General features: G+C 43.1%; 2 protein-coding genes across 2 annotated transcripts in view; one reads left to right on the forward strand and one right to left on the reverse strand.

Moving 5' to 3' along the window:
- The window catches only part of LOC105014325 (SET-binding protein), a gene marked incomplete at its 3' end in the record, with an annotated part of 39,625 nt that extends 27,818 nt beyond the window's left edge, over window positions 1-11,807 (reverse strand). The window contains exons 1-2 of the mRNA XM_034296514.1: window positions 11,375-11,807; window positions 11,117-11,243 (exon numbers count right to left, since the gene is read on the reverse strand). The remainder of the gene's footprint in view (window positions 1-11,116; window positions 11,244-11,374) is intronic.
- An 8,303-nt stretch (window positions 11,808-20,110) lies between these two features.
- cdk7 (cyclin-dependent kinase 7) lies at window positions 20,111-27,132 on the forward strand. Its single transcript, XM_010876446.3, has 12 exons — window positions 20,111-20,223; window positions 20,586-20,645; window positions 21,604-21,637; window positions 21,851-21,918; window positions 22,155-22,223; window positions 22,743-22,853; window positions 23,364-23,482; window positions 23,581-23,680; window positions 24,886-24,972; window positions 25,292-25,441; window positions 25,906-26,050; window positions 26,636-27,132. Exons 1-12 carry the CDS (start codon window positions 20,158-20,160, stop codon window positions 26,662-26,664), a joined length of 1,038 nt encoding a protein of 345 aa, XP_010874748.1. The 5' UTR covers window positions 20,111-20,157; the 3' UTR covers window positions 26,665-27,132.
- The last annotated feature ends 865 nt before the right edge of the window (window positions 27,133-27,997 follow it).

The raw sequence follows: 27,997 nt of genomic DNA on the forward strand, positions 1-27,997 counted from the left end.
CCATAGAGTTCTAAATCAGAAAATCTGTCATAGCAGAACTTAAAGGTTCATGTGTTTCTTGCCTGTTTAGCTTGGCCTGCAGCCGTTCTATTTGCTATACATGTTTCTAAAGAATCATCAGCGTTAAGAGCGAGTTGGGAAGAGACACTCACCTGACACAGCAATTTCCGTGCACACACACACACACACACACTTGCATGTGCACACACACACTTTTAACTGTTGTGAGACACCTGCGTCTCTCAGCCTCTCAAAGATTAGGAGTGTTGTAGGAGCCGACACTGGTGCAGGAACGCCATACACAATTATGTAACAATGTATAACAACACAAACACACATTCTCTGTCCCTTCTTTCTCAATATAAAATGGAGACGTTCCTCTCCAGCTCTCCGAAGGGAGTTTGAAGCTAGCCTGAGGACACGAGACCAAATACTGCAGATTGAGAAGAAAAAGCGTTTGACTCTCATTTTATTTTCTATTTTAGCAGAGGGAAGGGGTGGTGGTGAAACAGAGAGACAGAAAGTGAGACAGTGGTGGAAAGGGGGAGAAGGAGAGAGAGATAGATGGAATGGGGGCCAGGGATAGGGAGAAGGATAGGGAGAAGGAGAGGGAGAAGGAGAGGGAGAAGGAGCGGGAGAGAGAGAAGGAGAGGGAGAATGAGAGGGAGAGGGAGGAGAGAGAGAGGAGAGGAAGAAGGAGAGGTAGAGGGAGAAGGAGAGGGAGAAGGAGAAGGAGAGGGAGAGGGAGAGGGAGAAGGAGAGAGAAGGAGAAGGAGAGGGAGAGGGAGAAGGAGAGAGAAAAGGAGAGGGAGAAGGAGAGAGAGAAGGAGAGAGAGAGGAGGAATCTAAATTCTTTCTCCAGATGTGGTTTACGAGCTGGTCTGGAAAAAACGGCGTCTGAACTGTTCTACACACGCATGCTATGGCAGTGTTACACACACACATACACTTACACACCTACACACTCAGGCATGCATAGGGACAGTCAGGCTCTCCAGGACCACAGTTGTCCACCACTAATGTAAAGCTCTTTCTGCTCTCTAGGGAAGAGGGTGTGTTTTGTCTCACACTCAGACCAAGTCAGAACAAACACACCCACACACAAAACCGTTAAAGCCCATCAGTCAGTAATCCAGTCAGACTACCACTAGTAACACATCCATCAAAACTAACTGAGGAATATGGAAATACACAGCCTAAACACACACAGACACAAAGCCACCAAAACAAATACTACAATTCCCACTCCACCTAAACAGTCCCATCCCTCAAACTGACAGGGGACACATTTCCAAGAACATTTCATTGTTTCAAAAGGCTTAAATACATACGTTTATTTTTTACTTGATTAGGGAGAAAGTGTAAATCCGTGATTTGTGTTTCTTTTAACAAACGTCTCCTACACTTCTGATCTGAACAGACTAAGAGCTAGTATACTTAGGGTGAGGGACAGAGTCTGCTGAGGGCTTGTGTGTGTGTGTGTGCGTATTAGCTCCGGTACCAGTCTCCTGTGCTGTACAGCTGATCCCCTGTAGTCATATTAGGCAACAGGTCTTACAGTAGAGGTCTCACGCTGCTCACCATGGGCTTGAATAACCCACATAATCCCCTATAGAGTTTCAGCAGACAATCGCAGTACAACACCGTTAACACACACACACACTTACACACAACCACTGTTGACACAGACACACACACACACACACACCGTTGACACACCACTCGGGGCAGTCCTGTTCTGTATATCCCTTTTAGGTCCTTTCAGTGGAGTCTCCCTAATGCCAGGACTGTGACCTGGCCAAATGACATAACATCCCAGAGTGTGTGAGTGTTTGTGTCTGGGCCATAATGGATGTGTTAATGCCACTGTCTGTGTGTGTGTGTGTGTGTGTGTGTGTGGTTCTGGGCCCATGACCCCTCTGGAACAATGAGAGGACATCATGGACAGCTGTTAAGCACACAGGGACCATCCCAAGCCTCTGAGAGGGATGCCACAGTACAGTCTTCAAACTGCAGGGCTCCACGCTAAATGGTGTCCTTTACAGACCTTTAAAAGACCTTTACAACCGAGACTAAACCATATGAAACAGCTAGATGATTTCAGCTGCATGTAAAAAGTATGGCAAAAGTGCTGTTTGCACCCGTGAAGATCATTAACTCACAGTTCATATTAAGCCCTATGGAATACAGATTTACAAACCTTGGTCTAAATCCGCTGTTCCGTTACTGGAAAAGAGGCAGTGTTTTTGTAAGGATGACCCTTAGTGGGCCTCTCCTGCTCAGAGCCTCACACACACACGCACGCAACCACACACACGCACACACACACACACACACACACACATGCACACGCACACACGCACGCACACTCACACGCACGCAAACACACGCGCACACACACGCACGAACACACACACACCTCTCTGTAAGCCGTGTAGACAGCAGGGTGATTGTGAGAGGCCAGACTGGCTGCATAAATAGCTTTATTATGTTCCTAAAGCTGCCAGCTCTGCCCACAGCTTCTAACCAGCATAAGGCCTTTCCTTCACTCTCATGAGGTGTGTGTGTATGCGTGTGTGTGTCTGCGTGTGTGTGTGTTTGTGTGTTTCCGCGTGTGTGTGCGTGTGTGGGTGTGTGTCTGCCTCTCTATAACTAAAGCACTTTCAGCGCTGAACTATTCAGTTTCAGGAAAGGGACAGTATGAAATGAGCCTGTTAAAATCTTGCATACGGCAATGAATATAAGCGAGACATGTCTAGAGGAGACACAACCTTTTAAGGATGCAAACCCAGCAGCTCTGTCTCACTCTCTCTCACACACACACACACACACTCACACACACACGATCAGTCTGATTGCTCTTGTAGAAGATTTTGTGGATTTTGCTTTGATGTGAGCAGAGACTTGTATAATACATCTGCAGCCTTCTCTCTCAGTATACCTCTTTCTAAACTCTCTTCCTCACACTCCCTCTGTCCCGGTCTTCCTCAGTCTCCCTCTGTCCCAGTCTTCCTCAGTCTCCCTCTGTCCCAGTCTTCCTCAGTCTCCCTCTGTCCCAGTCTTCCTCCCTCTCCCTCTGTCCCGGTCTTCCTCAGTCTCCCTCTGTCCCAGTCTTCCTCAGTCTCCCTCTGTCCCAGTCTTCCTCACACTACCGCTGTCCCGGTCTTCCTCCGTCTCCCTCTGTCCCGGTCTTCCTCACACTCCCTCTGTCCCAGTCTTCCTCCATCTCCCTCTGTCCCAGTCTTCCTCACACTCCCTCTGTCCCAGTCTTCCTCACACTACCGCTGTCCCAGTCTTCCTCCATCTCCCTCTGTCCCAGTCTTCCTCACACTCCCTCTGTCCCGGTCTTCCTCACACTACCGCTGTCCCAGTCTTCCTCACACTACCGCTGTCCCAGTCTTCCTCCCTCTCCCTCTGTCAGTTTTCATCACTCTCTCTTTCTACCTCTCCAGATCTCTCCACACATTCCACCTCTCCTTCTGTCTGCCTCCCCCTTTCTCCCTCTCTCTCTCCCTTAACCCCTCTATCTCCATACCTCTGTCTGCCTCCCTTTAACCCTCTCCATCCCTCTCTCTATCAATTTCTACCCACCACTCTGTCTATTTAACTTGATCTCTTATTCAATTCCAAATCAATAAGACTGGTTTTGTAAAAGCAAAGAAATACACACATGAAAACATGACCCATGATGTGATTGGTATAGTGCTATTTTTTCACTGGGCAGGGAAGGAGGTTTTGTAGTGAAACCCTGCGTACACGACTACTGGGATTTCTGCGTACCTTTAGGATGTTTTTGAAAAATTGTAGGTTGAGTTGTTCTGCGTGTGTTTTGTCACATGGTGTTTTCTTTATTGAGTGGTATGCTTTCCTTGCTTTCTCCGCCAGTAGTAGGATAGCAACACTGACTCACCCAGATACGTTGATGTTAAGACCACGGTAGAGATAATTGGTGGTGTGGTCAATTTTGACCTCTGCTAGGGTGAAGTGGTATTTATTTCTTTGGGATCTGTCTTTATTTTGGAAAATCAACGTTTTGGTTTCGCTCATGTTCACTCTCAGTGGCCAGTTTTGGCAGTAGACATTGACAGGCTATTTTGTAACCCTTGTTCAGTTGGAGACAACCAGACCAGGTCTTCTGCATAGAACACTTGATTTCTTTGTTGTCTAGAAGGAACCCAGGGCAGGAGATTCCTCCAACTCTTCTATGTGAATACAGAAAATGTAACCCTCATATCACTGACCCTTTGCACTTGTGTAAAAGAAAGTGTTCTCTTTATTTTTTTCTCTCTCTCTCACTCCATCCCATCCCTCCTCACTCTGTCCATATATATCATTCCCTCTTACTCTCCCTTTTTCTCCCTCATCTCCAACTCTCCCTCATTTCTCCCTCTTTTCTCCCTCATCTCCAAATCGCCATCATTTCTCCCTCATCTCCAACTCTCCCTCATTTCTCCCTCATCTCCAACTCTCCCTCATTTCTCCCTCGTCTCCAAATCGCCCTCATTTCTCCCTCATCTCCAACTCTCCCTCATTTCTCCCTCATCTCCAAATCTCCCACTATCTCCATCTCTACACCAACAACACACTTTCACATTGACAGGGCTGAATTCAAGTTCCACATCACCAACAAACTAAGACAGCCCACACGCACACTCAAGACAGTGGTGGGGAGCAAACGGCAGAGCCACCTCCCCCTTAGGAGGCTATAAAGATTTGGCATGGTCCACCAGGTTCTCAAATAGTCCTACAGCAGCCCCATCGAGATCATCTTGACAGGCTGCGTCACCTCTTGGTCCGGCTACTGCCCTGCTGTCAACCACAAGGCACCAGAGGGTGGTGTGGATGGATAAGATCATCACCGGGGCTGAGCTCCCTTTCCTCCAAGACCTCCACAGCGGTTATTGTTATTGAAAGAGACACCTTGTATGAATTCCTTGGGTTAAAGGGATATTTGGTTATTTTACTTTTAAGTTCCTACTCCATTTCAAAGATTACATGATGTCTAGTTGCACGCACGAGCCATATACTGCAGCCGTTAAATACTTAAATTAAAGGAACATTTCTACTTCTACTACTATATCTATTATTATGTTTTTATGCTATTTATTATATACTTTTTAATATTTTCTTAAATTAGATTTGGGACGGGGGAAGCCATTAAATAAAAAATGCACTGTTGGTTGACACCTTCTGATAATATTTCACACGACAAAAGTTGATTTGATCAGGGACTTATTTAGACCTGCGACACCAGGTTGGTTCAGTTAAAGATGAGGTTGAACAGAAAACCAGCAGGCTCCGGACCTGGTATGTTAGGATTTGAATAGCCCTGCACTAGGCCCAATTGGTTTGACACGTTTGCATCAGACCTTGTCCTGATTAAAAACATTCTGTACACACAACCTGTATACATGTATGTATGCACCCACACAAAGACACAGACACAAACACACACACAACACAGACACACACAACCACGCAGACAACACAGACACACACAACACAGACACACACAACCACGCAGACACACACACAACACACACACACACAACCACACAGACAACACAGACACACACAACACACACACACACAACCACACAGACAACACAGACACACCCAACACAGACACACACAACCACGCAGACAATACAGACACACACAACACAGACACACACAACCACACAGGCAACACAGACACACACAACACAGACACACACAACCACGCAGACAACACAGACACACACAAAACAGACATGCACAACACAGACACGCACACACAGACACACACACACACACAACACAGACACACATTGCGTATTGAATGTATACTTTTGTAAGCCTGCCTTGCTTTTCATTAAAGATTAAGTCAAACAAAGTAATTGTTCCTGATTTTAGAAACGTTGTAAATATTAGAGGAGATATTTTCCAAAGTAAACTATTTTCTTCCTATTTTCTTCCTTATTGTGTAAGTTTGGACAATAAAAGTACCTGTGTGCTATATGGTCAGTGCATATGGAAAAATATTATAAATTCCCCCCATAACACAAGAACCTTTTATGAAAATATTTTACCTATTTTCTATTAGTGGGTAAAATAACTTTTTCACCACTATATAACTTCTAAGTGGTCCATCAGTAAAATCGGAAAATCATCAAGTATCGCAGCATATCTATATATTCAGGAAACTGGGGATATTAGCATTACAGCCTATCTATTCGACACTGAAACAAAGCCTGGGACGCATTCCTAACTGTAACAGCACTCACCCTTTCCCCAGTGGCTGGTTTTCAAGTAACATATAGACATTTTCCCCACCTGGACAAATGTCTAATATAGCTGTAAATCTGGGATGAAGTGCCTGAACACAGCCAGTTTGGCTGTGGTTGCATAATGCCCCTGATAGAGTCATAAACACACAGACACACAGACAGACACACATTACATAGAGTAACACAAAGTAGTTCCTGATGTTGTAGTAGTCTGAATTATTGCTGTGTGTGTGTCTGTGTGTATGTGTGTGTGTGTGTGTATGTGATGTGTGTACACGTGTGCGTGCGCCAAAGGTTGTGCGTGTGGGTACATGTGGCATGGCTAACTCCGCCACTCCTGATCACAGAAACAGAGGACATACAGACAGGTCCTCAACATGCCCACTGCCTCTGAGGCTAAGCACTAATCTGTTGTACGAGCCTGGATGCAAGTGGCTGTAGGACTGCGGAATGTTAAAGCATTTCAAACGCAGCCAAAGATACAAAATGGCTGTCAGTGAAAACACCTAACCCTCTGCCTCACCCCCCTCATGTCCCCTCTCCTCCCACCCCAGCCCCACTCAGTCTGCCAAAAGGTGTTCCCGTAGTGGTCTTTTTCTTAGAGTCTGACAACAGTTAGATTATTCCTAAGATCTCTCATTGCCCCCCCCCGACCAGCTTTTTCTGTTCCCTCACCTCTTTCTGACTGTTACCTCCCTCTCTCCCCCTCTCTCTCTGGTCTTGGCTGGGCTCAGTGTTACCCAGAGCGGAGACAGAGGGACAGGGGAGATCTGACCACAGTGAAACCCTCCCCATTTCCTCTGTGCAGGGTTTTACATATCTTCAGAAGTAGACGAAACAAGCCTGTCCACAGTACTTACACACTGGAAGACCAGACTCTGGATCTGACTGAAAGACCAGTCTCTGGATCTGATCACAACTGAAAGACCAGTCTCTGGGTCTAATAATTACTAAAAGAACAGTCTCTGGGTCTACTAATTACTAAAAGACCAGTATCTGGGTCTGCTAATGACTGAAAGACCAGTCTCTGGGTCTGCTAATGACTTAAAGACCAGTCTCTGGGTCTGCTAATGACTAAAAGACCAGTATCTGGGTCTGCTAATGACTAAAAGACCAGTCTCTGGGTCTGCTAATGACTAAAAGACCAGTATCTGGGTCTGCTAATGACTAAAAGACCAGTATCTGGGTCTGCTAATGACTGAAAGACCAGTCTCTGGGTCTGCTAATGACTTAAAGACCAGTCTCTGGGTCTGCTAATGACTTAAAGACCAGTCTCTGGGTCTGCTAATGACTTAAAGACCAGTCTCTGGGTCTGCTAATGACTGAAAGACCGGTCTCTGGGTCTGCTAATGTCAGAGAGACCAGTCTCTGGGTCTACTAATGACAGAAAGTCAAGTCTCTGGATCTGCTCACGCGTGAAAGACCCAGCTCTGGAACAGGTCCTGACTGAAAGACTAGTTTGCCCCAATGATTCCAACTCTGGCCCTGACCTGCCTACAACATGGGTTTGGAATTTGCTTTAAGACTCCAAACTGAATTCAAATCTAGAAAGAGACAAGGGAGTGTGGCACTATGAGTCTACCATCCAGTATGTTTCCAGTTGCCATGACAACAGAAGCCCCACACCAACCGTCTCCATTTCTTAGTGTCTCAATCCGGTAGCCTGTTACTTGTCATTATCTCACTACACCACTCAACAGTCCTCTACACTGTAGCTGTAATGTCCAGTTATACCTCACCTTCCCAAGACACAACAGGCAGATTCTGAATAGTATACAACTCACATATTGTTTAGAGAGGCCAATGGGCATGCCCTGACCTGTAACAGGTTTCTTGAAGGTATATCAATGCATCAACCTGACATTTCAGTCAATGGGTTCCTATTTTGACCTATGGTTAGTTGAGGGGTTTAAAAGGAACTCTGTTTTTCAATATACCAAAGGATATACCACTTGTTTAAGCTGCCTGCTGCATGAGGTTTTTCAGTTTTAATATGGGATAGCTAGAAACTTGTAAACAATTACCTATTCCTAAGAGTACTATTTTGATAGCAATATTGAATAATTAAACACTGGGTGTCATTGTTTCATTTGATAATTATGACTCAGTCAGAAACCTTTATTGTACTGTAATAATGTTTATGTTTATGCTGATAATTACTAGGTGTCGTTGTACGGAAATAGGTGCCGGGACATGGTTGCTACCTAGCCACAGAATCTTCAACCTTGCATACACTTCTAAATGTCAGGGCTGCCTTGTCTTGTCGCGCTCTAGTGACTCATGAATTGGATATCACGAAATTGAGATGGGAGAAAATGCTGGGTTGTTTGGAGGACCCATCTGCTGGGTTGCAGGCACTGGGTCACTTAATTAGGTTGTTTTTTAAAAAGACCAGACCCATGGCTAAGTAGGAACAGGGTTTTCAAATAGTTATTTTTAGCTCCCCATGAGAGTAAATGCAACTTCTGTTAATCATTTATATTCTACTTAAATCTTAATTCTGGAAAAGTAACCACGGTATTACTGTACAGTCAGCTATGTTAATATTATGTTAGAATATATACTATGGACACATTTTCAAGGAATATTGTAGAGGAAAATGTCAATATAATGAACAGTAATGATAATTACACTCATGGATGGCCAAAAAGAATGATCTGAAAGTGAAGGCTCCAATAAGCTACTGCATCCAATCTTCTGCCATCACAGTAAGGTTGCTGTTTAGTATCAGCCAATCATCATTGTGTGAACATAATCTATTATGCTATGAAAAGATATGAGTCATGTCCACACTGTAATCTGACGGATTTGGGCTTATGGTCCGTTGTTACTGAAATGGATCAGAATGGTATTGAGAGGTTCATGAAAACAACATAGAATATCACTTGTAAATAATTGAGTAATTGTGAAGAAAATAATGCACTGCTTTGAAATGCGATTTTTATAAAATCCCTGTTAACGTGTCTAGTACAGCTTTTGAGCATTGAAGAGGGAAGGAAAAGACACAGTATGTGTTCCTGACAATCTTACCTTTCATTTAACTGGTAATTATAGCTCATAGCTCCAACTGTTCTAAAACTAGAGCCAAATGCTTCATATGTACCAACCACTAAATAGCAGACATCAGAGGCTACTAGCGTAACTGCGATTCTATGAACTAAGCGGTTAGTGGATTTAAACAAATCATTGGCAATCAGTAGGGCTATTTCATGAAGGATATGCGGCGCCCAGCACTAGCTCACTGACCTGGGTTTGAGAGACATTGACCTAGACCATCTCGTCTGAGATCTGAACCATTAACTGCACACAGGATGCAACGTACTTGCCAAAATGCTACTCATTCTGGACCCATCCCATACTGGCGGCCATGGGGTTATACTCATGCCCTTCACCTGCTCCACAATAACCAATGTATTCGGCAAAGCACTTTTTGTTTATCATTACAATGATGAGCCAAAACATTATGACCACCTAATATGCTGTCGGTCCTCTGTGTGCCAACAAAACAGCACCAACCCGCCAAGGCTTGGACTCTATGAGACCCCAGAAGGTGTCCTGTGCTCCCAACACGCTGTCGCTGGTTTGTGGTTTGTCCCTCCTCAGACCACTGTCGGTAGGGACTCCCCACGGTTGACCCGGGAGCACCCCACAAGCCTTGCCATTTCAGAGATGCTCTGACCCAGTCTTCTGACCCAGTCTTCTGACTTAGTCATCTTGGCACTTGTCAAAGTCGCTCAGGTCTTTACTCCTGCCCACTTCTCCTGTATCCAACACATTCACTACATGAACTGATTGTTCGCTTGTCATCTAATCTACCCACACCTTGACATGTGGCCTTGTTAGGAGATGATCAACGTTGTTTGATTCACCTGTGAGTGGTCATAATGTTTGTGCTCATCAGTGTATTCTCTACAATGGCTAACGCTATCACTCTGCTATCGCCCCCTAGTGAATGGGAGTGGGAACGGTGATGGTATTGTGTTATTGAAAGGTGTCCACTCCTCAAAAAATCAAACTTCACTCAAGAACACAGTGGGATATATTGATCAGTGCATATGACAAATGAAGATGCTTGTGATTCGCAGCTAAAATGTGTAGCTAAAGTTTCATAATTCATTTGTGTTGGGGGGGGGCAGGAAGCATTAGTTTAGAAGATAACGATTAGGTGGATTTGGGAGTGATAGGAATGCATCTCATTTCATAATGTTAAATGTGAATTACATTCAGAAGGCAACACATTGTAGTGATGACCCAGGTAGTCTGGTCAACATAGAAAAAAAATATCCAGATGTATTAGCCAGCAACCATATCATTAGTTATAACTAAAACATTTACAATCACTCACAAAAAACAAGCTTTTCAACCAGGAGCTGATTTTCCATTTCACCTGCTACCTGCTACCTGTAACGCAAACACACAAACACCCACAATGTAGTAGCCAACCATAGTTACAACCAGTCACTAATAGATACCTGTCACCTTGGTGCTGTTGACCAACCAAGCTGATCTGTCGCTGGTAAAACCGAAATGTGCTTCCAGCCTCTGTAAGCGCTATAGGTTGCAGCCTAATATCGGTAGCAGCTATATGGCTTCACCAAGTGTAGCCTACAATCCTTTATGGAAGGAGAGAATACCACGCTAAATAGAAATTATAGCAGGTAGTTAGTTATAAAGCTAATACTTTCCAATAACAGTCGAGCTATTGTAGCGATCAAAACCCGCAACAAATTAACCATATAAATATATGTTGGATTCGCTTTTTTACGAAATTGGTTTGATAAATTCATATAACTCACATTTAGACTACAACAATTAAAGTGTGCAAGAGATAATGGTCAGCTACTTACCCATGTCTATAGTTGTCGAACCTTTGAGTCGATATGTTATCAAGATCATTTAGAATCCATTTAGTCACACTTACAGAACCAGCCGAATGCACTGACAGCGACCTGGGTAGCTGTCAAAAAAATGTGCCTACAGAAAAATCGAGGAAAATGGCGTCAACAGTGCGCTGAAAAAAAGATTAAAAATGATACCCAATCTAATAATCTTATCAATATGTTCACAAAAAATCCAAGGTTGAGATTGCATTTACGTCCCTTTACCGTGAAATATAACGCGTATAAATCTTAACTACGCAAATTCACAGGGCCACTGCAGAGATCCCCTCGCGGTGTCGGTGGCTGGTCAGTCCGCGAGCTGCATAGCGCCGCTTCCCTCTCAAATCCGTGACTCGGGGGGAGGATCGGAGCAAACCGTTTTACTGCAGTGAAAACAGACCAGCAGAGCGCAGATTGTATCCGAGTGGCCTCCAACCCCACATTCAGCGATAACGTCACTGGAGAGATCGTGGTTACATATGCGTAAAAGTAAGAGAAGGTGTTGGTTGATCAGAAGACTGGTGTTTTCGATCGTTTTCCCTCCCTTGTCGGTGGGTCGGAATTAGGGGGGCGGTGTTCTGTTCGCTCTCTCTAGCTCCGTGTGTGTCAGGTCCCGTTGCCGTGTCTGATAATGATCTCAGGGAGAGACGGGACTCGGACGGGACTGTAGACGCAGCTGGCGCTATGAGGAGTAAAGAGGAGCGCAGTGTCGCCTCCACCTGGTAGCGGGTGGTAGACTGGTGTTCTACACACGGGACATTCCCCTGTTTGTTTCAACCAATCAACCTGTTTCAAAACAGGTCACTGGTCAGTTTCCTTGGCATTCCTATCACCAACCATGCTTTTCAAGGCTTGTGTCTATCGTTATGTGAAATTCTACAATGTCTGATGTTGACAATCCTTACAACACTGTCACAGACATTGCAAAGGCTATGGTTATTTGAATGAGCCAGACATTATTATTCTGAAGGCATCCTCCTCTCTCTCAGAATTGGGGCAACATCAAACTGAATTTATTTGCTCATGCATAAACACTGCATTGTGTATCTATATGTCTTATTTGGGCATCTTGTGATTAATTTAAGACCAATAGTAGATTAGTATCCACTGCAGTACAACTGGACAGTGCATTTTAATATTGGTATGTGTATATCATAAAGAGCTGACAAGAACAGCATTCAACCCATAATCTGAAAGGTTAATTATTGTTTATTTATTGTTATTATTATTATTTATTATTATTGTTTATTTTTTTAGAAGCTATAGCTACATCTGCTTGCTAATACATCCTAACAGTATCTTAACAATAGGATGGTTTTTGTGTACGTTATATTTCAATTGGGATGCACTGTACAGTTTCTAATGCAAAACACATCCTGCAAGTTGACATTTATCTATGGAAAATATTCTCAAACATAAACAAACATGCAAATTTAAAAATAAATGTTCCTCTCTAGGTCAGTGTCGCTGTTCAATCTGTCTGTCTTTCTACATTTACATTTTATGTTTCAGTCATTCTTATCCAGACAAACATTTATGCTATTTGATACTCCGCATCAAAAAGTATTGAAGCTAGAAATTACATATCATTTGTCATACCATTGCCTGAGTTAAAAAACAATTCTTTGAAGGGTCTGTCCGTCTTTAGGTCTTAGGCTATACATATTTTTGCGATGTCCCTTCCATTAGCCAAAAGGGTTTCAGATTGGCTGTTTAATCTCAGATGACCAGGAAGCAGAGACACAGGCTACATTTCAGTGAATGGAGGGAGAAATTCAGCAGCAGGAAAGTTAGAGGGCATGAGCTGTAACTGCCATGTCTACTGTGCATAAAGAACACATAGATAATGTCTGTCTGTCCATACGTTTTCAGTCTGTGTGTGTGTGTGTACTAAAATGTGTGAGTGTGTGCAATTGTGCATGTGTGTGTACACAGAGGCCTCTGACAATAAGACAATGTCCATTGTATTCTCACATACTACACACACATGCACACACTCAGTAGTATTCCGCTTTTGGATGCGTTACCATGGATACCAGATACCAGCACATCCACGGGGAGCCGTTTCCACCCTAAACTGTAAATATTGAATTACAATGGGTAAGGGAACAGACAGAGTCGAGAAGCTTGCCAGTTCATTGATAACTAAGGTTATATAGGGATGTTTCGTCACGCCGTCCATTTGGTTGTTTCACTGCATTACATTTCCATAGGTAAAATATGTGTTTTTTCGGTGAACCGGTTGGGCTAGATTGCTATAGATGTGTTGTCATCATTATCCGATTGAGTAGTGAGAGGCCATGCGATTACATATTCGTTACTGACACTGACACATCCTATGGACCCCACCAAATAGCTCCACTGAGCCGGGCACTTGGTGTCTGTGAGTGCCTTCCTGCCGTCTCTCCATTCTCTAGAGTAACATGGTAGTAAATGTCTGTGTCCTCAGGCCAGATCTGGAGGAGATGAAAGTGATTCTCGTTCTAAACCACTTTACCAAGTGCGTCAGCTTTTATGTGGAAACAGCAAACGTTCCTTTGTGGTTGCTGAGAGAAAGAGAGGGAGCGAGAAAGATAGAGATGGAGAGTGTAAGGGTTTTGGGGGAAGAGCGAGGATCAAAGAACCATCTGATTTCATCATGCCCATTTCATCTCTCCCATTCCTGTGGGATTAAGCCATTACTTTACATGGCTAATAGAACATGGATTAATCTCCACATAAGACTTCTTCAGTTAGCTGGCCACTCCATGTACATGCTTCAGGCCTCCAAAGTATTTATTTTTAATTGCAGTTTTTTTCCTCAATATTAGGAAGAATGGTACCCGGCGTTGTTTAAAACCTGAGCCTTTAGCTTACTGGAAGGTGAGGGAAGGTTTTTAAGGCGAATGTGTGAGTATGTGTGTGTGTGTGTGTGTTTGCTCTGGGTCCAGAGAGAGAAGCCACACATCTGACTGTTTATCAAAGTGACAGGAAATAGGTGTTGTTCTGAGAGGACGCTCAGAAACCGCATCCTGCTGCATGCTGGGGGAACAACATTTGACGGGATACCACAGTCTACCCTGATTGGACAGAAATGGAGTGAGTGTGTTTGTGTGTGTGTGTGTGTGTGTGCATGCCTGCGTGCATGCACGTGTGTATGTATGTAATGACTGTTGTGGTAAACTGCGTCCTATCCAATCAAAAACATAATCATATTTACAAAATTGGTAGGTACAGAACTGTGATCTAGGAGACAAATAACTGTAATTGGATGAAATGGCAACTGAGAATTGTTTGTCGGAAAGTCAGTTTAGTGGGAATGACCTGCAGATTTGCCATAATATTCACACTACTATTCAGAACATTGTCATATCAGTTAGGGTCACAGACACATACAGAATAGTATTATCATATCTGTCGAGATCACAGAAGTATAAACAGAACAGTATTATCATATCATTAGAGATCACAGACACATAAACAAAACAGTATTATCGTTTCTGTAGATATCACTATGGGAACGCATCCAACAACAATGTGCACTTCCCAACCACGCTAAACAGTTTGTCTGTCCCTGTTTGAATTGAGTCTTGTGACTGAATCTACATCACAATGTGAGCCATAGGTCTTAATTAAGACAATGTCCATTTGCCCACCAACACCAGATGAACAGCTGCAGTGATTACTATCTACCCAATAGCATAGGCACTGAGAGACATGCCAGACAGCTTCGACTTCATTTACATGGGACGAGTTAGTCATTTTGGTGTAACTTGTAAAATGTGCCTTTAAGATCTGTGACCGACAGAGTGGTTAGCTGCATGCTCCGTATCAGGGTTGGGTTGGGACGGGCCAAGTCAGTAAAGGTCACATATAGGGAACAGCTTTACAGAGAACAAACCCACAGATCTAACGGAGTCTACTCCCATCCACTAAACTCTCTCCCTCTCTCTTGTTTTATTTTGGTCTCTCTCTCTCTCTCTCTCTCTCTCTCTCTGTTTCTGTCTCTAGCTCTCACTCACTCACTCTCTATCTCTCTTGCTGCTACTGTTCAGGGGAAGTGTTGAAGTGATGAAATCAATTTCCTCTTTCTTTCACCTCTGCCATTCTCTGTAGATGATTTATTAACTTGTGTTCACACATCAGAACTAGAATTAAACACACAGACACACATGCAAGCTCACAAACACAAACACACCTAAACACACACTGAAACCACATCCCTCGCCACATTCACAGCTGTAGAATAACAGGAAGCTATGGGTTCGTTTGAGGTGTGAAGGTTCACAACAAAAACAGTTTGATTCTCTGAACTTATTACTAATATATTTGTCATTTACAGTAATATCTGGCATTATGAATAATACCTAGAATTATGATTACAACATGTGGGTGTTTGAAGGCTTTAGAAGGCTCACCACACGCCGTCCCTCTAAGTTCAGTGTGTTCTTGCAACAGTGTGTTTGCTAACCATGGCTTGGAGTTCTGTTTGATGCTTATTGTAATGGGTGGGACAGGTGTGGTTTATTGACTCCTTCGCTACTGAGTGTCGTTCTGACAACAGGCTGTCAGAGCCAGATCTGATGGCGTTACCAAGTGCTTGCGTTTCAGTCATTCACACTCAGCCCCCCCCCCCCCCACATGTACACACACGCACAAACACACGTTTTAATACCTCGGGGGTACATTTTACACATAGTGAAACAGATTGTCATAGGCAACCCATTGCTGGTTAGAGCCCATGACAGGTTGACACTGAGAGTATAAATATCATGTGCTGATATACATTGTTTAAGTGATAACAGTGGGGGAGGGGTGAGCGATATCTTGGGTTTGACAGACACAGTAGGGAGTCCAGGCGGGGACTACTAAGACCCATTCATGTCTTTGTTCTAGTAGTTTGTATTTACCTCCCAGACATCATCATCTGTCTCATTAGGCCGAGAGCATGGCTGCCTCAGTCCCAGACAGAGACTTCAGTCTGAGTGTGTGTGCGCGAGGGCAGACGGGCGGTCTGCTTCCGTGTGTCTGTCTGACAAAATACAATATGTCTCCATATTTTTACTATCCTTTGGAGACTCGGACTAAATGAAGACACACAGCGATGGAAAGCCTTTAGGTACGTTGCGCTGAAGGTGGAGCTGAAGTTGGGCTGTTTGAGTGTGGTAGGATGAGGTAGTAAATAAAGGCAGCCGGCCTCCTCCACTCCTGCTATATTCTATATCAGAGCCTGTCGATAAGCCCAGTAATATATTATCCAATAAGTCATTTTGCCTGTTACTCCACCAAGACTACTGAAGCCTAAATAATCAACCCTTCTGCTCACTTCATTAACTTCTCTCTCTTTTTGTTTCTCCTTCCCTCTCTCTCTCTCTCTCTCTCCCTCTCTCCCTCTCTCTCCCTCTCTCCCTCTCTCCCTCTCTCTTCCTCTCTCCCTCTCTCCCTCTCTCCCTCTCTTTCTCTCTCTCTCTCTGGTAGGGTGAAGAGCATGGTAATTCTGCAGGTGCTGTCATCAGTGTTGATCAGTGTTTTCATCACATTACACACTCAAGTCTGCACAAACACACACGCGCACACACACACATGCACACCACACACACTGTCAGGATTGGCAGCACCTCCTCCTCACCAGCTCTTGCCACTGAGATTCCCTAGGGGTGTCTCTGCATGGTTGTAAGCCTGATATCCAACCATAAACCGTCGGCCCACAAAGCAGAGGTAAGCAAACAGGCATTGTGGCGCCACGACAACAACCTCTCCCTCAGTGTCAGCAAATCAAAGGAGATGATTGTTGACCAATAAAGCTTGCTTGAATCCCAGATTGAATCCCAAAGCCGTCAAGCAGCCCTCATCCTGACTGGCTGCTTCACGGCCTAAAATGTGAACTGCTCCGCACACAACCGCAAGGTCCTAGAAGGGTAGGTAAGATGACTCAGGACATCTCTGGGGCCAAGCTCCCACCCATTCAGGACAGCTATCCAAAGACGTGCCTGACAAAGGTATGCAGCAGTATCAAAGGACCACCGCGAAATGTTCAGAGAAAGTTTTCTATTTGCAGGCTCAACACTTAACTGATGGACTGAACTCACTCACCTACATGCGTACAAAGAAACCCATATGTATATACTTGCCAGAAACACAGCTCACAATTGCTGCTCCCAGACTCCTCTTTACTATTCACTAATGCTGACATTGTGCATCTACTACTGTCCAACTAAAACGTCCTCACTCCCACATCAGAATACTGTACTTGTCATTTTATGTTTGCCTCCTTATGTTTATTTGCATTTCTATCTGCATTAGCATAATGTCTGTATTACTATTATTCATTTATATTTTATTCACTTTATTTACTTCTACTGTCATTCTACTGTTATTTCTCTACCGTGAGTTAACTGTCAATTGAGCGTTTAGTTGAATTGTCCATACCTTGGGTATTCTTGATACTGTTAACACACATGCAATCCATACACAAGCAAACACACACCATACACAAACACACACTAACACATGCCCATGAGGTGCTTTGGGCAAACCTCATTACCTCTCTTTGTGTCCCAGGGGAAATCTGGATTGGTCCTGAACACACTGTCCTCTGAGACTAGTTACTTATTGAGAAAATCCCTCCTCCCTTGATATTATTTCAGTCTTCTATTACCATGTCAGCTTGTCAGCTCAAGGTTAGCATATATACTCACAGAGAAACAACCCTGGAGGTCGGTCTCAAAGGAAAAGTGTAGCCCAGAGGTATTGAACCTTTATCCAACAAGGTCTGGATCCTGCTGCTTATATCCTCTGTCTGATCATTAGTTGCACGTGGTAACAGTGTCTCCGGTCTGAAACAGGGGAGCAAGGAGGTCCAGAGTTAAATATGCCTGTATTTCAGTGTAGTATACATTGGTCAGAGTTTCTGTTATGTACTAATTCATTGAAGAAATGATCACCATCTATTGACCACCAAAGAGGAAAGAGCACAGAGCACAGAGCACACACACCCCTCATACACACCCCACTATTCTATTTATTGTCTCGCTCACGTTTTTGTCACGCTCCTCTCCTTCACTCTAGTCAGAAGACCTAGTGTGTTCAGTAACCAACATACGGTCCAAATTACTCTGAATACACAAAAACAATATCGTCCAAGCTATTCTGAACACACAAAACACAATCAACCTACTGTCCAAGCAACTCCAAACACAAACCGTTATCAACCTACCATCTAAGATAATCTGAATAAAAAAGACTATCAACATACTGTCCAAGCTAATATTAATATAAAACATCATCAACATACAGTTCCTGCTACTCTCCACGCACAAAATATTATTACATTTGTCACATCCAACTGTTTGTAAACATTGTGCATGAACAATGTCGGTCTGACATTAGTAACATCCTCTACAAACCCTAGCTGTTGAAACACTGAGAGGTTTACATACAAATCAAAAAGAACCCTAAATAACTCACAGAGCACACCGCAGCAAGATGTCATCCGTTTTAAAAACCCTCCAACACTCTCCTCCTCACTGACCTTCAGATTTGCTGTTATTATGCTTTCACAATGACTGATTAGTGTGTGATAAAAGCACACGTCATTACCAAAGCTGACTGTGAATAACCCTAACCTTTTATTATTGAGGGTACCTGCTTGAAAACTTCCACGATAGTCAAATTGTGTTTTTTGACCATTCACAATCACAAACCACAAGAACTCTGAATGAGCGGAACAGCAAGACATCTGCCTGTATTTTACCCACGCTGATCTGGGGTGATAGAGCACATCATAAGTGTATGACAGCAGATTAAGGTTTTCAAGGATGTCCACACTTCTCCAATTTGACTTTTTTTTTATTTCTCCATCTGGCATTTCCCTCCATTCATCACCTTCCACTATGTCTCTCTTCCCTCTTCATCTATCTCTCCTCCAATTCCATTTTGGTTGGAAGGAAACAGGCATGTCCAACCCTTCCCCTCTACTCCTTCTCTCCTTCCTCCATGGTCCTACATACAGAAACACATAAGCGCTTGTCATTCATCTGTCATGTAGCTGGAGGCCACTGTTTACATACATAAAGACCAAGGAGTCTGTGAATTTGTGTGAGACACAGAAAGTGGCAGTACATCTAGATAGAGAAAGAGAGAGAGAGAGAGAAAGAGAGAGAGAGAGCGAGAGCTGTCAAGATATGTGTATACACCCATGTAAGGGGTAGCTAGAGACCTGAGCCTTCACGTGGCCCATGTCAAACTCTACATAAACATGAAGTGTGTATGTGTGTGTGTGTGTGTATGTGTGTGTGTGTGTGTGTGTGTGTCTGTGTGTGTGTGTGTGTGTGTCAATCTATCTGTGAAAGGGGCAGGAGGGCAGGCCCACGTCTAATCCTCTGGGATGGGGGGTTTACGTGGGAGATGGAAGTTTGAGACCGGAGACGTGTTCACTGATGCATATGTCCCTAAACTGAAAGAAACCATGTGTGTGTGTGTGTGTGTGTGTGCATGGGTGTGTGTGTGCCTGTGTGCGTGTTTTTATGTGTTCACTGGTGCATATGAAGTATCACACAGGCTTTCATACTGAGGAAGACATGTCTTCAAGGGATACCTGTCAAAGATTTTAGTCAAAAACAGTTTTTTAAGTAAAAAAAGACATGATATCTGGATATTTTGTTTTCAGTAACGAATTAATAAGAGTAGATTTATCATCATAATGTGTGATCTTCCACACAGTAAATTGTCATAAAACAATAATTACAATAATATAAGTCATATGAAATATATTTAAAATATATGCTTTTGGCTTAGATATTTGCCAAAAGGACATTCCTCGGGTTTTTGGAGAAAGCGTTGGACCATTGTAATAAGATCGATATTATTATTTTCTAGGTCAACCAACAGATGACGCTGTTGGCCAATAATCATAACTCTCGAGCACGAAGATAGTGTATTGTTGAACCTAGCCTTTCAACCGGAGATACTTAACCACGGACCTTTAACAATGCCGGAAGTTGGAAACATTACAGTTCTAAACTGCAATCATGGCGGTTGATGTAAAGTCTCGTGCAAAACGTTATGAGAAACTCGATTTTCTGGGAGAGGGTCAGGTAATGAGAAACAGTAGCTATAGCTTTTCTTTTGTCAATGTTGTGTTTTGTGTCTGAGGCGTTGGTGCTAAATAGGTTCAGAGCTAAGCGTGATTGTACTGTACTAGTAGTGATGATGAGATGCTGGTTGCTGCATAACAAGCTAAAGCCAAGGAAACATTTTCTATTAGAGCAATACAAAGCCCTGGGATTATAGCATTAATGACCTTACTAGGACTAGGGTAAATAGTTTCATTAATTAATTATGCTAACGTAAGCTCCTGATTACCTAGGTACATATTATCTGCTTGTCCCATTTTAAGTTAATGGCACAGTATTTGTTTCACTTACCAACGAATGTTGTTTTTCCTGCTTTCCCACAGTTTGCCACTGTTTACAAGGCCAAGGACAAGACCAATGATAAGATAGTTGCCATCAAGAAGGTAATGTTCCTCAGATCTGTGATAAATGGTCTGTCTGAATTAATTGGGGAGGGATACTCACCTCACCTGATTGCCAACAACCACAGCTGAACAGATTTGTTGTTTGCATAGCATGTGTTCAAGGTGTATAACTTTTGAATTGGTCAAAAGAACCCTAGAACAACATGCTGTGATCTACAGGCCTGTCTTGCTTCAGAAAATATCTGTCTTGCCTGTCTTGCTTCAGAAAAGATCTGTATAGCTTCAGGAAAGATCTCTGTTCCTGACTTCATCATCAGAAAGACACATTGTGAAAATGGGATAGATGACAGGGCAGAAAGGTAGAAATCATTCCCCATCAACAACTACATGAATGGTTGTATAAAATGTATCTGGAGGGTCCTTGAGTTCTGGAACAATGCCCTATGTGCAGCATAGTTAAAATGTGAACTTTCTGGCTGACATGGGCCGAGTTATCTCTGAGGAAAATCATGAACCATGATTTCTGCTCTGTGTCAGAGAATTTGTACATGACAATATCAGGCCAAGTGCACATGCACGATCAATTGTGCATCAGAATGATTGAGGAACAAAAACAAGATGTTCAGGAGTGGCTTGAGCCTGACCGAAACCCTGTTCCTGTGGCAAGCATTTGGTGTTGCTTACTAAATACCATTCATATTATGTTTGTTTACTTGTGGTGCTGACAACATTAAATGTCAAAAGTGTAACCCCTTCCTTCATACCTTTTCCATCGTTTTAAATCTGGAACTGTTTTTGTTTCCATTTATTTCCATGACTGTTTTCTCAGGCTAATTTTCGATTTGGAGTATCAAATCGTCCACAAAATGTCTGTAATCGCAATACATGTAGAATATCAAGAGATATCATACGGAAACCTAAGTACTGAGAAGGCTTATTGTGAGATTCCTGTTTGTTCCTGGCCATGTTATTAATAAAGGTTTATTTCTCTGGACAGATCAAAGTTGGACACAGAACAGAGGCTAAAGATGGTGAGTGTCCCAGCACAGCTTTTGTGATTTGTCCTATCCATAAGGCAGCTTCATAGAAAAAGATGAAGCCTGCCGTTGGACGGGACAGTGGAGAATCTTCATTTGAAAGAAGTGAATGTAAGTCCTGGATTGGGCTTAATGTTAGTTGTGGTGAAGCACCACATGATTGAATTGGAATGTTTGTGTGATGTTTGTGGATAACGCTTCTCCCAGGCATCAACAGGACAGCCCTACGCGAGATTAAACTCCTGCAGGAGTTAAGTCATCCCAACATAATCGGGGTGAGAATCTGCTGCCTCCCGTGGCTTGTGTGGAAACTGTTAATAGTAATTCATGCTTTAACTGTTTTATAATTATTTCCATACGTAGTTTTTCAATATTCCTTTGGATATTGTCCAAAGCTTTATTAAATATGCTAATTATCTTGTTCTGAAATCACCTTTACTATTAAATTGTTTAATGCTGTAACAGACAGCGCATTACCTATTTTCCAATGGTGTCCCTATTTGTTTCTCAGCTACTTGATGCATTCGGGCACAAATCCAACATCAGCTTGGTATTTGACTACATGGAGACCGATCTGGAGGTAAGACCGGGCCTTTGGTATGTTGGTAATATTGGGCTGGTTTGCCAGACATATTAGTGCTGACAGCTGTATTCTAAATGTGGCCTTGGAAACTAGAGGCCCATGGAGATGCACGTTATGCATCTTCAAAGATCAGAGTGAGGACAGGTTCATACAGAGTGAAGTTTATGTTGGATATGGGACAGAGTGCCTTTTAATGGCTCATACTCTGTCAAACTGAACATTAGTTCCTGGATTCTCTGCCTATCCATCAAACTCACTTTGAAGAGCTGGAAATTCATGGCTGCTCTTAAATAATCAATACCACTACCCTCAGCTCTCGTGATGATCAGGCAAAGCTAATACTGGACTGAAATATGAGGATTAGAAAGCCTGAGTTCAAATATATAGATGTTGAGTAGAAATAATTTTCCGGTATCGGTTGCCATATCAGGTTGTCCTGAGAGGCGCATGGACCTGGAGTTGAGAAGGCGATTGGAAACTATTGAGGCTGACACCCTTGTCTCTCCTGTGTCCTAGGTGATCATTAAAGACACCAGCCTGGTACTGACTCCGGCCAACATCAAAGCCTTTATAGTGATGACTCTGCAGGGCCTGGAGTACATGCATCACCACTGGGTCCTGCACAGGGTACGTCCCACCCACGCCTCTTCTCAAAGAACACTCATAATACACACCTCATCGTGCCTATGTGAGAGGTAAGGTTAGGGCTGCTAGACTCCACTTTAGAAAACAACTGACTCAGTAAAAATGTGTGTCAAAGCAACTGAAAGCCTTGAGGAAATGAGGGATAGAAAGTACACAGGTGCAGAGCCAGTTTCCCCTTTATTTTGGTTTGAAACTGTCTTTGTGGCTTTGAAAGGATGCCGATTGTTGTGGAATGTTTGGAAGGAGCTTTATTGATGAAGACTGCTCAGCTTGCTGATGTTTCACAATTTGCCATTCCAGTCACTAGATCTCAACACAAATCAAATGTTTTTCCACCCCAATCAACAAAACACAATGTCTTCATGTATGGTTCCACACCTCTCCAACACACGTTCAGACACTTGTAGAATCTGTGCCGTGGTACACTGAAGCTGTCCAAATATTTAAGAACTAAATGGATGTGCTCAATAGTAAAAGTATGCCTGTGTGTAGGATCTGAAACCCAATAACCTGCTGCTGGATGAGAATGGTGTATTGAAGCTAGCTGATTTTGGTTTGGCTAAAGCCTTCGGCAGCCCTAATAGAGTCTACACCCACCAGGTAGTCACCAGGTAGGTCATACTCTCTAACCCTGTATTCTCAGTTGCTTTAAAAGATATTGTCTTCAATGTGTCACCTTTTGTTATCCAATGTTTGCTCTTTCTTTCAGGTGGTACCGTTCTCCAGAGTTGTTGTTTGGTGCCAGGATGTATGGGGTGGGTGTCGACATGTGGGCTGTGGGCTGCATCCTGGCAGAGCTCCTGTTACGGGTACACACACCACACGCACGGTCAGAGTAAAGAATTAGGGCGTTACAAAATTAGTACAATTTATCTGAAAAAAGGTACCAAAATAGTCATTCAGACCGTGTTACTTTCTCCATATTTCATTTTCTTATAGACTTCATTTACGGTAAAAAAGAAAATTTGCCATCAGTCTACAGTCTGTTAATATCCCATAATGATATTAACAGGCAATTTTATTTTCTTGATGTTTGTGCCAAATTATTGAAAGATGAACACCTAACTATTTAATGTATAGGAATTTAGACCTTTTATTCAGTACCTTCTAAAAGCACCTTTGATAGCAATCACAGCTTCAGGTCTTCTTAGGCATGTCTCTATCAGCTTTGCACACCAAGATTTGGGCAGTTTTTTCCATTCTTATTAGATCCTCTCAAGCTCTGTCAGGTTGGATGGAGAGCATCTGTGAACTACAATTTTCAAGTCTGCCCACAGATACTCAAACAGGTTAAAAGTCTCGGCTTATTGGCTTAGCCACTATACGACATTGACAGATTTGTCCCAAAGCCAAGTCCATTGTCTTGGCTGTGGCTGTGTGTTGTTGTGCTGAAAGATTCATCTTCACCACAGTCTGAGGTCCTGTGTGCTACGGATAAGGTTCTCTTCGAGGACCTATTAGAATTTTTGCTCCCCTTAATCCTGACCAATCTCCCAGTCCCTACTGTCGAGAAGCATCCCCATAGTGTGATGCTACAAACCCCACCACCATGCTTCACTGAAGTGATGAGTGGTACCTTGTTTTGGCCCGACATAGCGCTTGACATTCAGGCCTTTATAGTTTGATTTTGGTCTCATCAGATCAGAGAATCTCTTTCCTAATACTTTCAGGAGTTCTTCAGGATGGATGTCTCGTATCAATCAATATGTATTCTACTCACAAGTGGCTTCCTCCAAGCCACTTTACCACAAAGGCCTGATTGATGGAGTGCCTCAGAGATGGTTATCCTTCTGGCAGGTTCTCCCATCACTGCAACTATGAAGTCTAGCCCCTTAATTTAGTTTGGTTGTTAATCCCCCACAACCAAACTAGTCTGAGTTCCATTGACCACTTTTACATCATTTATAATGACCCTCTGGTTAACAGTAGTATTGTACATAGGGACTAGGGGGCGGTTTGGGACTGAGCCTGTGCATACTGCCTGTTTGTGCTGTAACAGTATCTGTCCTTCTAGGTTCCCTTCTTAGCCGGAGACTCAGATCTGGATCAGCTGAGTAAAATCTTTGAAGCCCTGGGAACTCCAACAGATGAAACCTGGCCTGTGAGTGTCTGTCTTGTGTTTGGTTATGGGGGCATCTCTTAAAACGCATAAGTCATTTAATGCTGAATCGTGGATGTCATTAAAGCTGTGGCTACAGAGCCAACCTTTTCCGTATCTCTAGTCCAACGGGCCAAGGGGACCTGGGGCCTCCCAAAACACGTCTGAATAAACGATAGATCAGATGTTATTGAAGTGTAGCACTGCCTACCTTTCACATGTACCTAGTGGCCCGGTGGAGTAAAGGTCCTGATGAAGTCTGATCGGCAGCCACTATTTAAACAAAGCTTTTAACTGTGATCTTACTGTGCTCACTCTCTAGGGGATGAGTAGCCTGCCGGACTATGTCTCGTTTAAGTTGTTTCCTGGTACTCCTCTGGAACACATCTTCAGCGCTGCAGGAGATGACCTGCTTGAATTGCTACACGGTCTATTCACCTTTAACCCCTCCTCACGCCTCACAGCCACGCAGGTATGCTGGTGCACGTCTTTTACAAGCTCCTTCATATTTCTAGTTGTTGTATTAGCATTTTTAGTTTCTGTAACATCCTGGCTGCTGTTTGGGAGGGCGTTCTGGCGTACAGACATGCAATCCCAGCTGCTCTTGGGCTGGTCAGTCTGTCTCCTGTTGTTTTGTTCATTTCTAGGTCAGAACTACCCAGGATGTAAGAACCCCTGACACCACTTGCATCTCCCTCTTACAGTTTTGCTTTGCTTTTTAATGTCGTTCTATTCCATATTTTAGTGCACTATTGGTTTGGCTTAGAGGCATTTGGAACACAGCCCTAAGGCTGGTTCATACTTCATCTTAAGATGCTTGTGAATGGTTAGGATGGGACAGTTGTAATTGTCTACAGACATGTTAAGCAAAGCATTTCTGTCTGTATTTAGTGCGGTTTCTCCTAGCTGTAAAAACCCTCACCCTCCTGTCTCCAGGCTCTCAAAATGAGATACTTCAGTAGCCCGCCAGCACCGACCCCCGGGCCCCAGATTCCCAGGCCCAACTCCTCAGCAGAGGCTCTCAAAGAGAAGGAGAACCTCACCATTGGAATAAAGAGGAAACGAGACGGACTGGAGACAAGTAATGAACAGAAACACATCGCCAACGTAGTCCACAGTGCACACACTTCTCCATCATCCACCAGATCTGCAATTTAGAATACCTCATTAACATGGTCCACTGTTTTAACTGATTATTTGGCTTGTGTTAAGGAGTTTGGGATTAGCTTCCAGATTTGGGTGGGACCCGCAAATTTCCCTCCTATTCCATACTTATTGAGACCATGTTATCGGAAATACCCTGATCCAGTAAACATGCAATGTCCCATACTGTCTAAAGAACGCGCTTAACTTGCGTAGAACTCAAACCCCATTTGATATAGAATAGGTTATTAAAAGGGTGTAGCCAGTACATATGACTGCTAAAGCAACCGTGAACTAGACCACTAACACACACACAGTGTAAAGGGTGGTGGCAGTACATTTGACTGACCCAGAAACCCTGTGCCTCTGGGAGGTTCAAAGTGGTGGTTTGGGAGGGCTGAGTTGTATATTATAATACTCAGAGCTGAACTATATGTTTGAGCCTCTGGGTACGGAAATGTGAGTTCATGTGATGGTGTGTGAAAATGTTTATTAAAGTAATGGTTGTTTTTCTTCTTTTCAGGCAACATAAAAAAGAAACTGATATTGTGAGTCTAAGAGATGGGATTTGCTCCAGTGGGGCATCATCAGCACCCCTGGTGTTGGACTTCACCTGTGGTCTGGATACAGTCCAGGCGATTCATTGGACTAGGTGGAAGTTGCTGCTAGCCAGGGGTCCCTGGTCATGGTTTTTTAAAGCCCTGTATGGTTAAAGTTAGGGTTTTGTGTCGGTCATCATATCCTTATGTAGATCTGTGGTTAGGGGTGGGTGCCTTTACCTCTACTGTGGCCCATCGTGGTCTAAAGGTCAAGACCAAGTGTTGTCTAGAACAGTGGTTCTGGATATTTCTCATTACTACAGTGATGTCTGAGCTATTTAAGAGCCTGTTGGATTAGAATTATTTATGTGACAGAAGAAAACAGCAACACTTGATTTTTGTAATGATTTCTTAGAATCAAATTTATTTTTGTAATGTTTATTTCTCAAGTGATGTATGACAATAAATACTTCTGTCTTGAGATGAGGTGATTCCATTGGTTGACCTTGAGAATTAATGTGATGTATTTCCACAAATGTTGTGAAGTTTGCAGTATAAAAAAGGGGGGCAGCAGGGTGGAGTTTCAATTTGTGACAAGATAACTAAACAAAATAAACTGGATCAGGGTATTTCCATATAGAACCAATTTTTATAAATTGTCCGGGGCAGAAAGAATCTATGATAAATGGTCAAGAATGTCATCGCAATAATTTTTTATGATTTTGTTGGCCATGGAGAAGCCAGAAGAAAAGGCTTGAGCACAGATTACTCCTGGTAAGAAACATCAAAAAGGAAACAGAGGCCACCTAGAAAGGCTACATTAGGAATACCTACAAAGACCCATTGATGCTGGAATCCCATTGGACAACTTTTGTGAGTCCGGCTGCCACCAAACTGCACATTTAAAAGGTTAGACAGACCGACTAACCAGTCTGGAAAGAACAACAGCTGAAAATATATTTTCCAAGACAGAAGGGGAAACTGTGCTCCAGAGAGTAAGAGGAGAATTAAATGTTGGATATTTGAGGACTGTGTAGCAAGTCCGGTTGGGATGGTGTTGGATATCTGTTCCTCACTCAAAACCTTCCTTTTCCACTTTTTTGCAAAGGAAATGAAAAGGTGCAGTGGTTTTTTCCCGGAGCTGTGTGACTGCAACACGTGTTACGAGGTCTCTTTAACAATGACAAACTCAAAAAAAAATTGGGAGATATGTCTGATTTTGGGATAAATAGCCCTATTTAAAACACTCCCCCAAATAGTCATTAACATTACTTTACCTTGGCAAACACAATGACCACAAAGGACAGGAACTGTCCCGACTTAATCAATGCAAAATTATCCATTGG

The sequence above is a fragment of the Esox lucius genome, chromosome 13 (genome assembly GCF_011004845.1).
Source record: "Esox lucius isolate fEsoLuc1 chromosome 13, fEsoLuc1.pri, whole genome shotgun sequence".
Taxonomy (NCBI): Eukaryota; Metazoa; Chordata; class Actinopteri; order Esociformes; family Esocidae; genus Esox; species Esox lucius.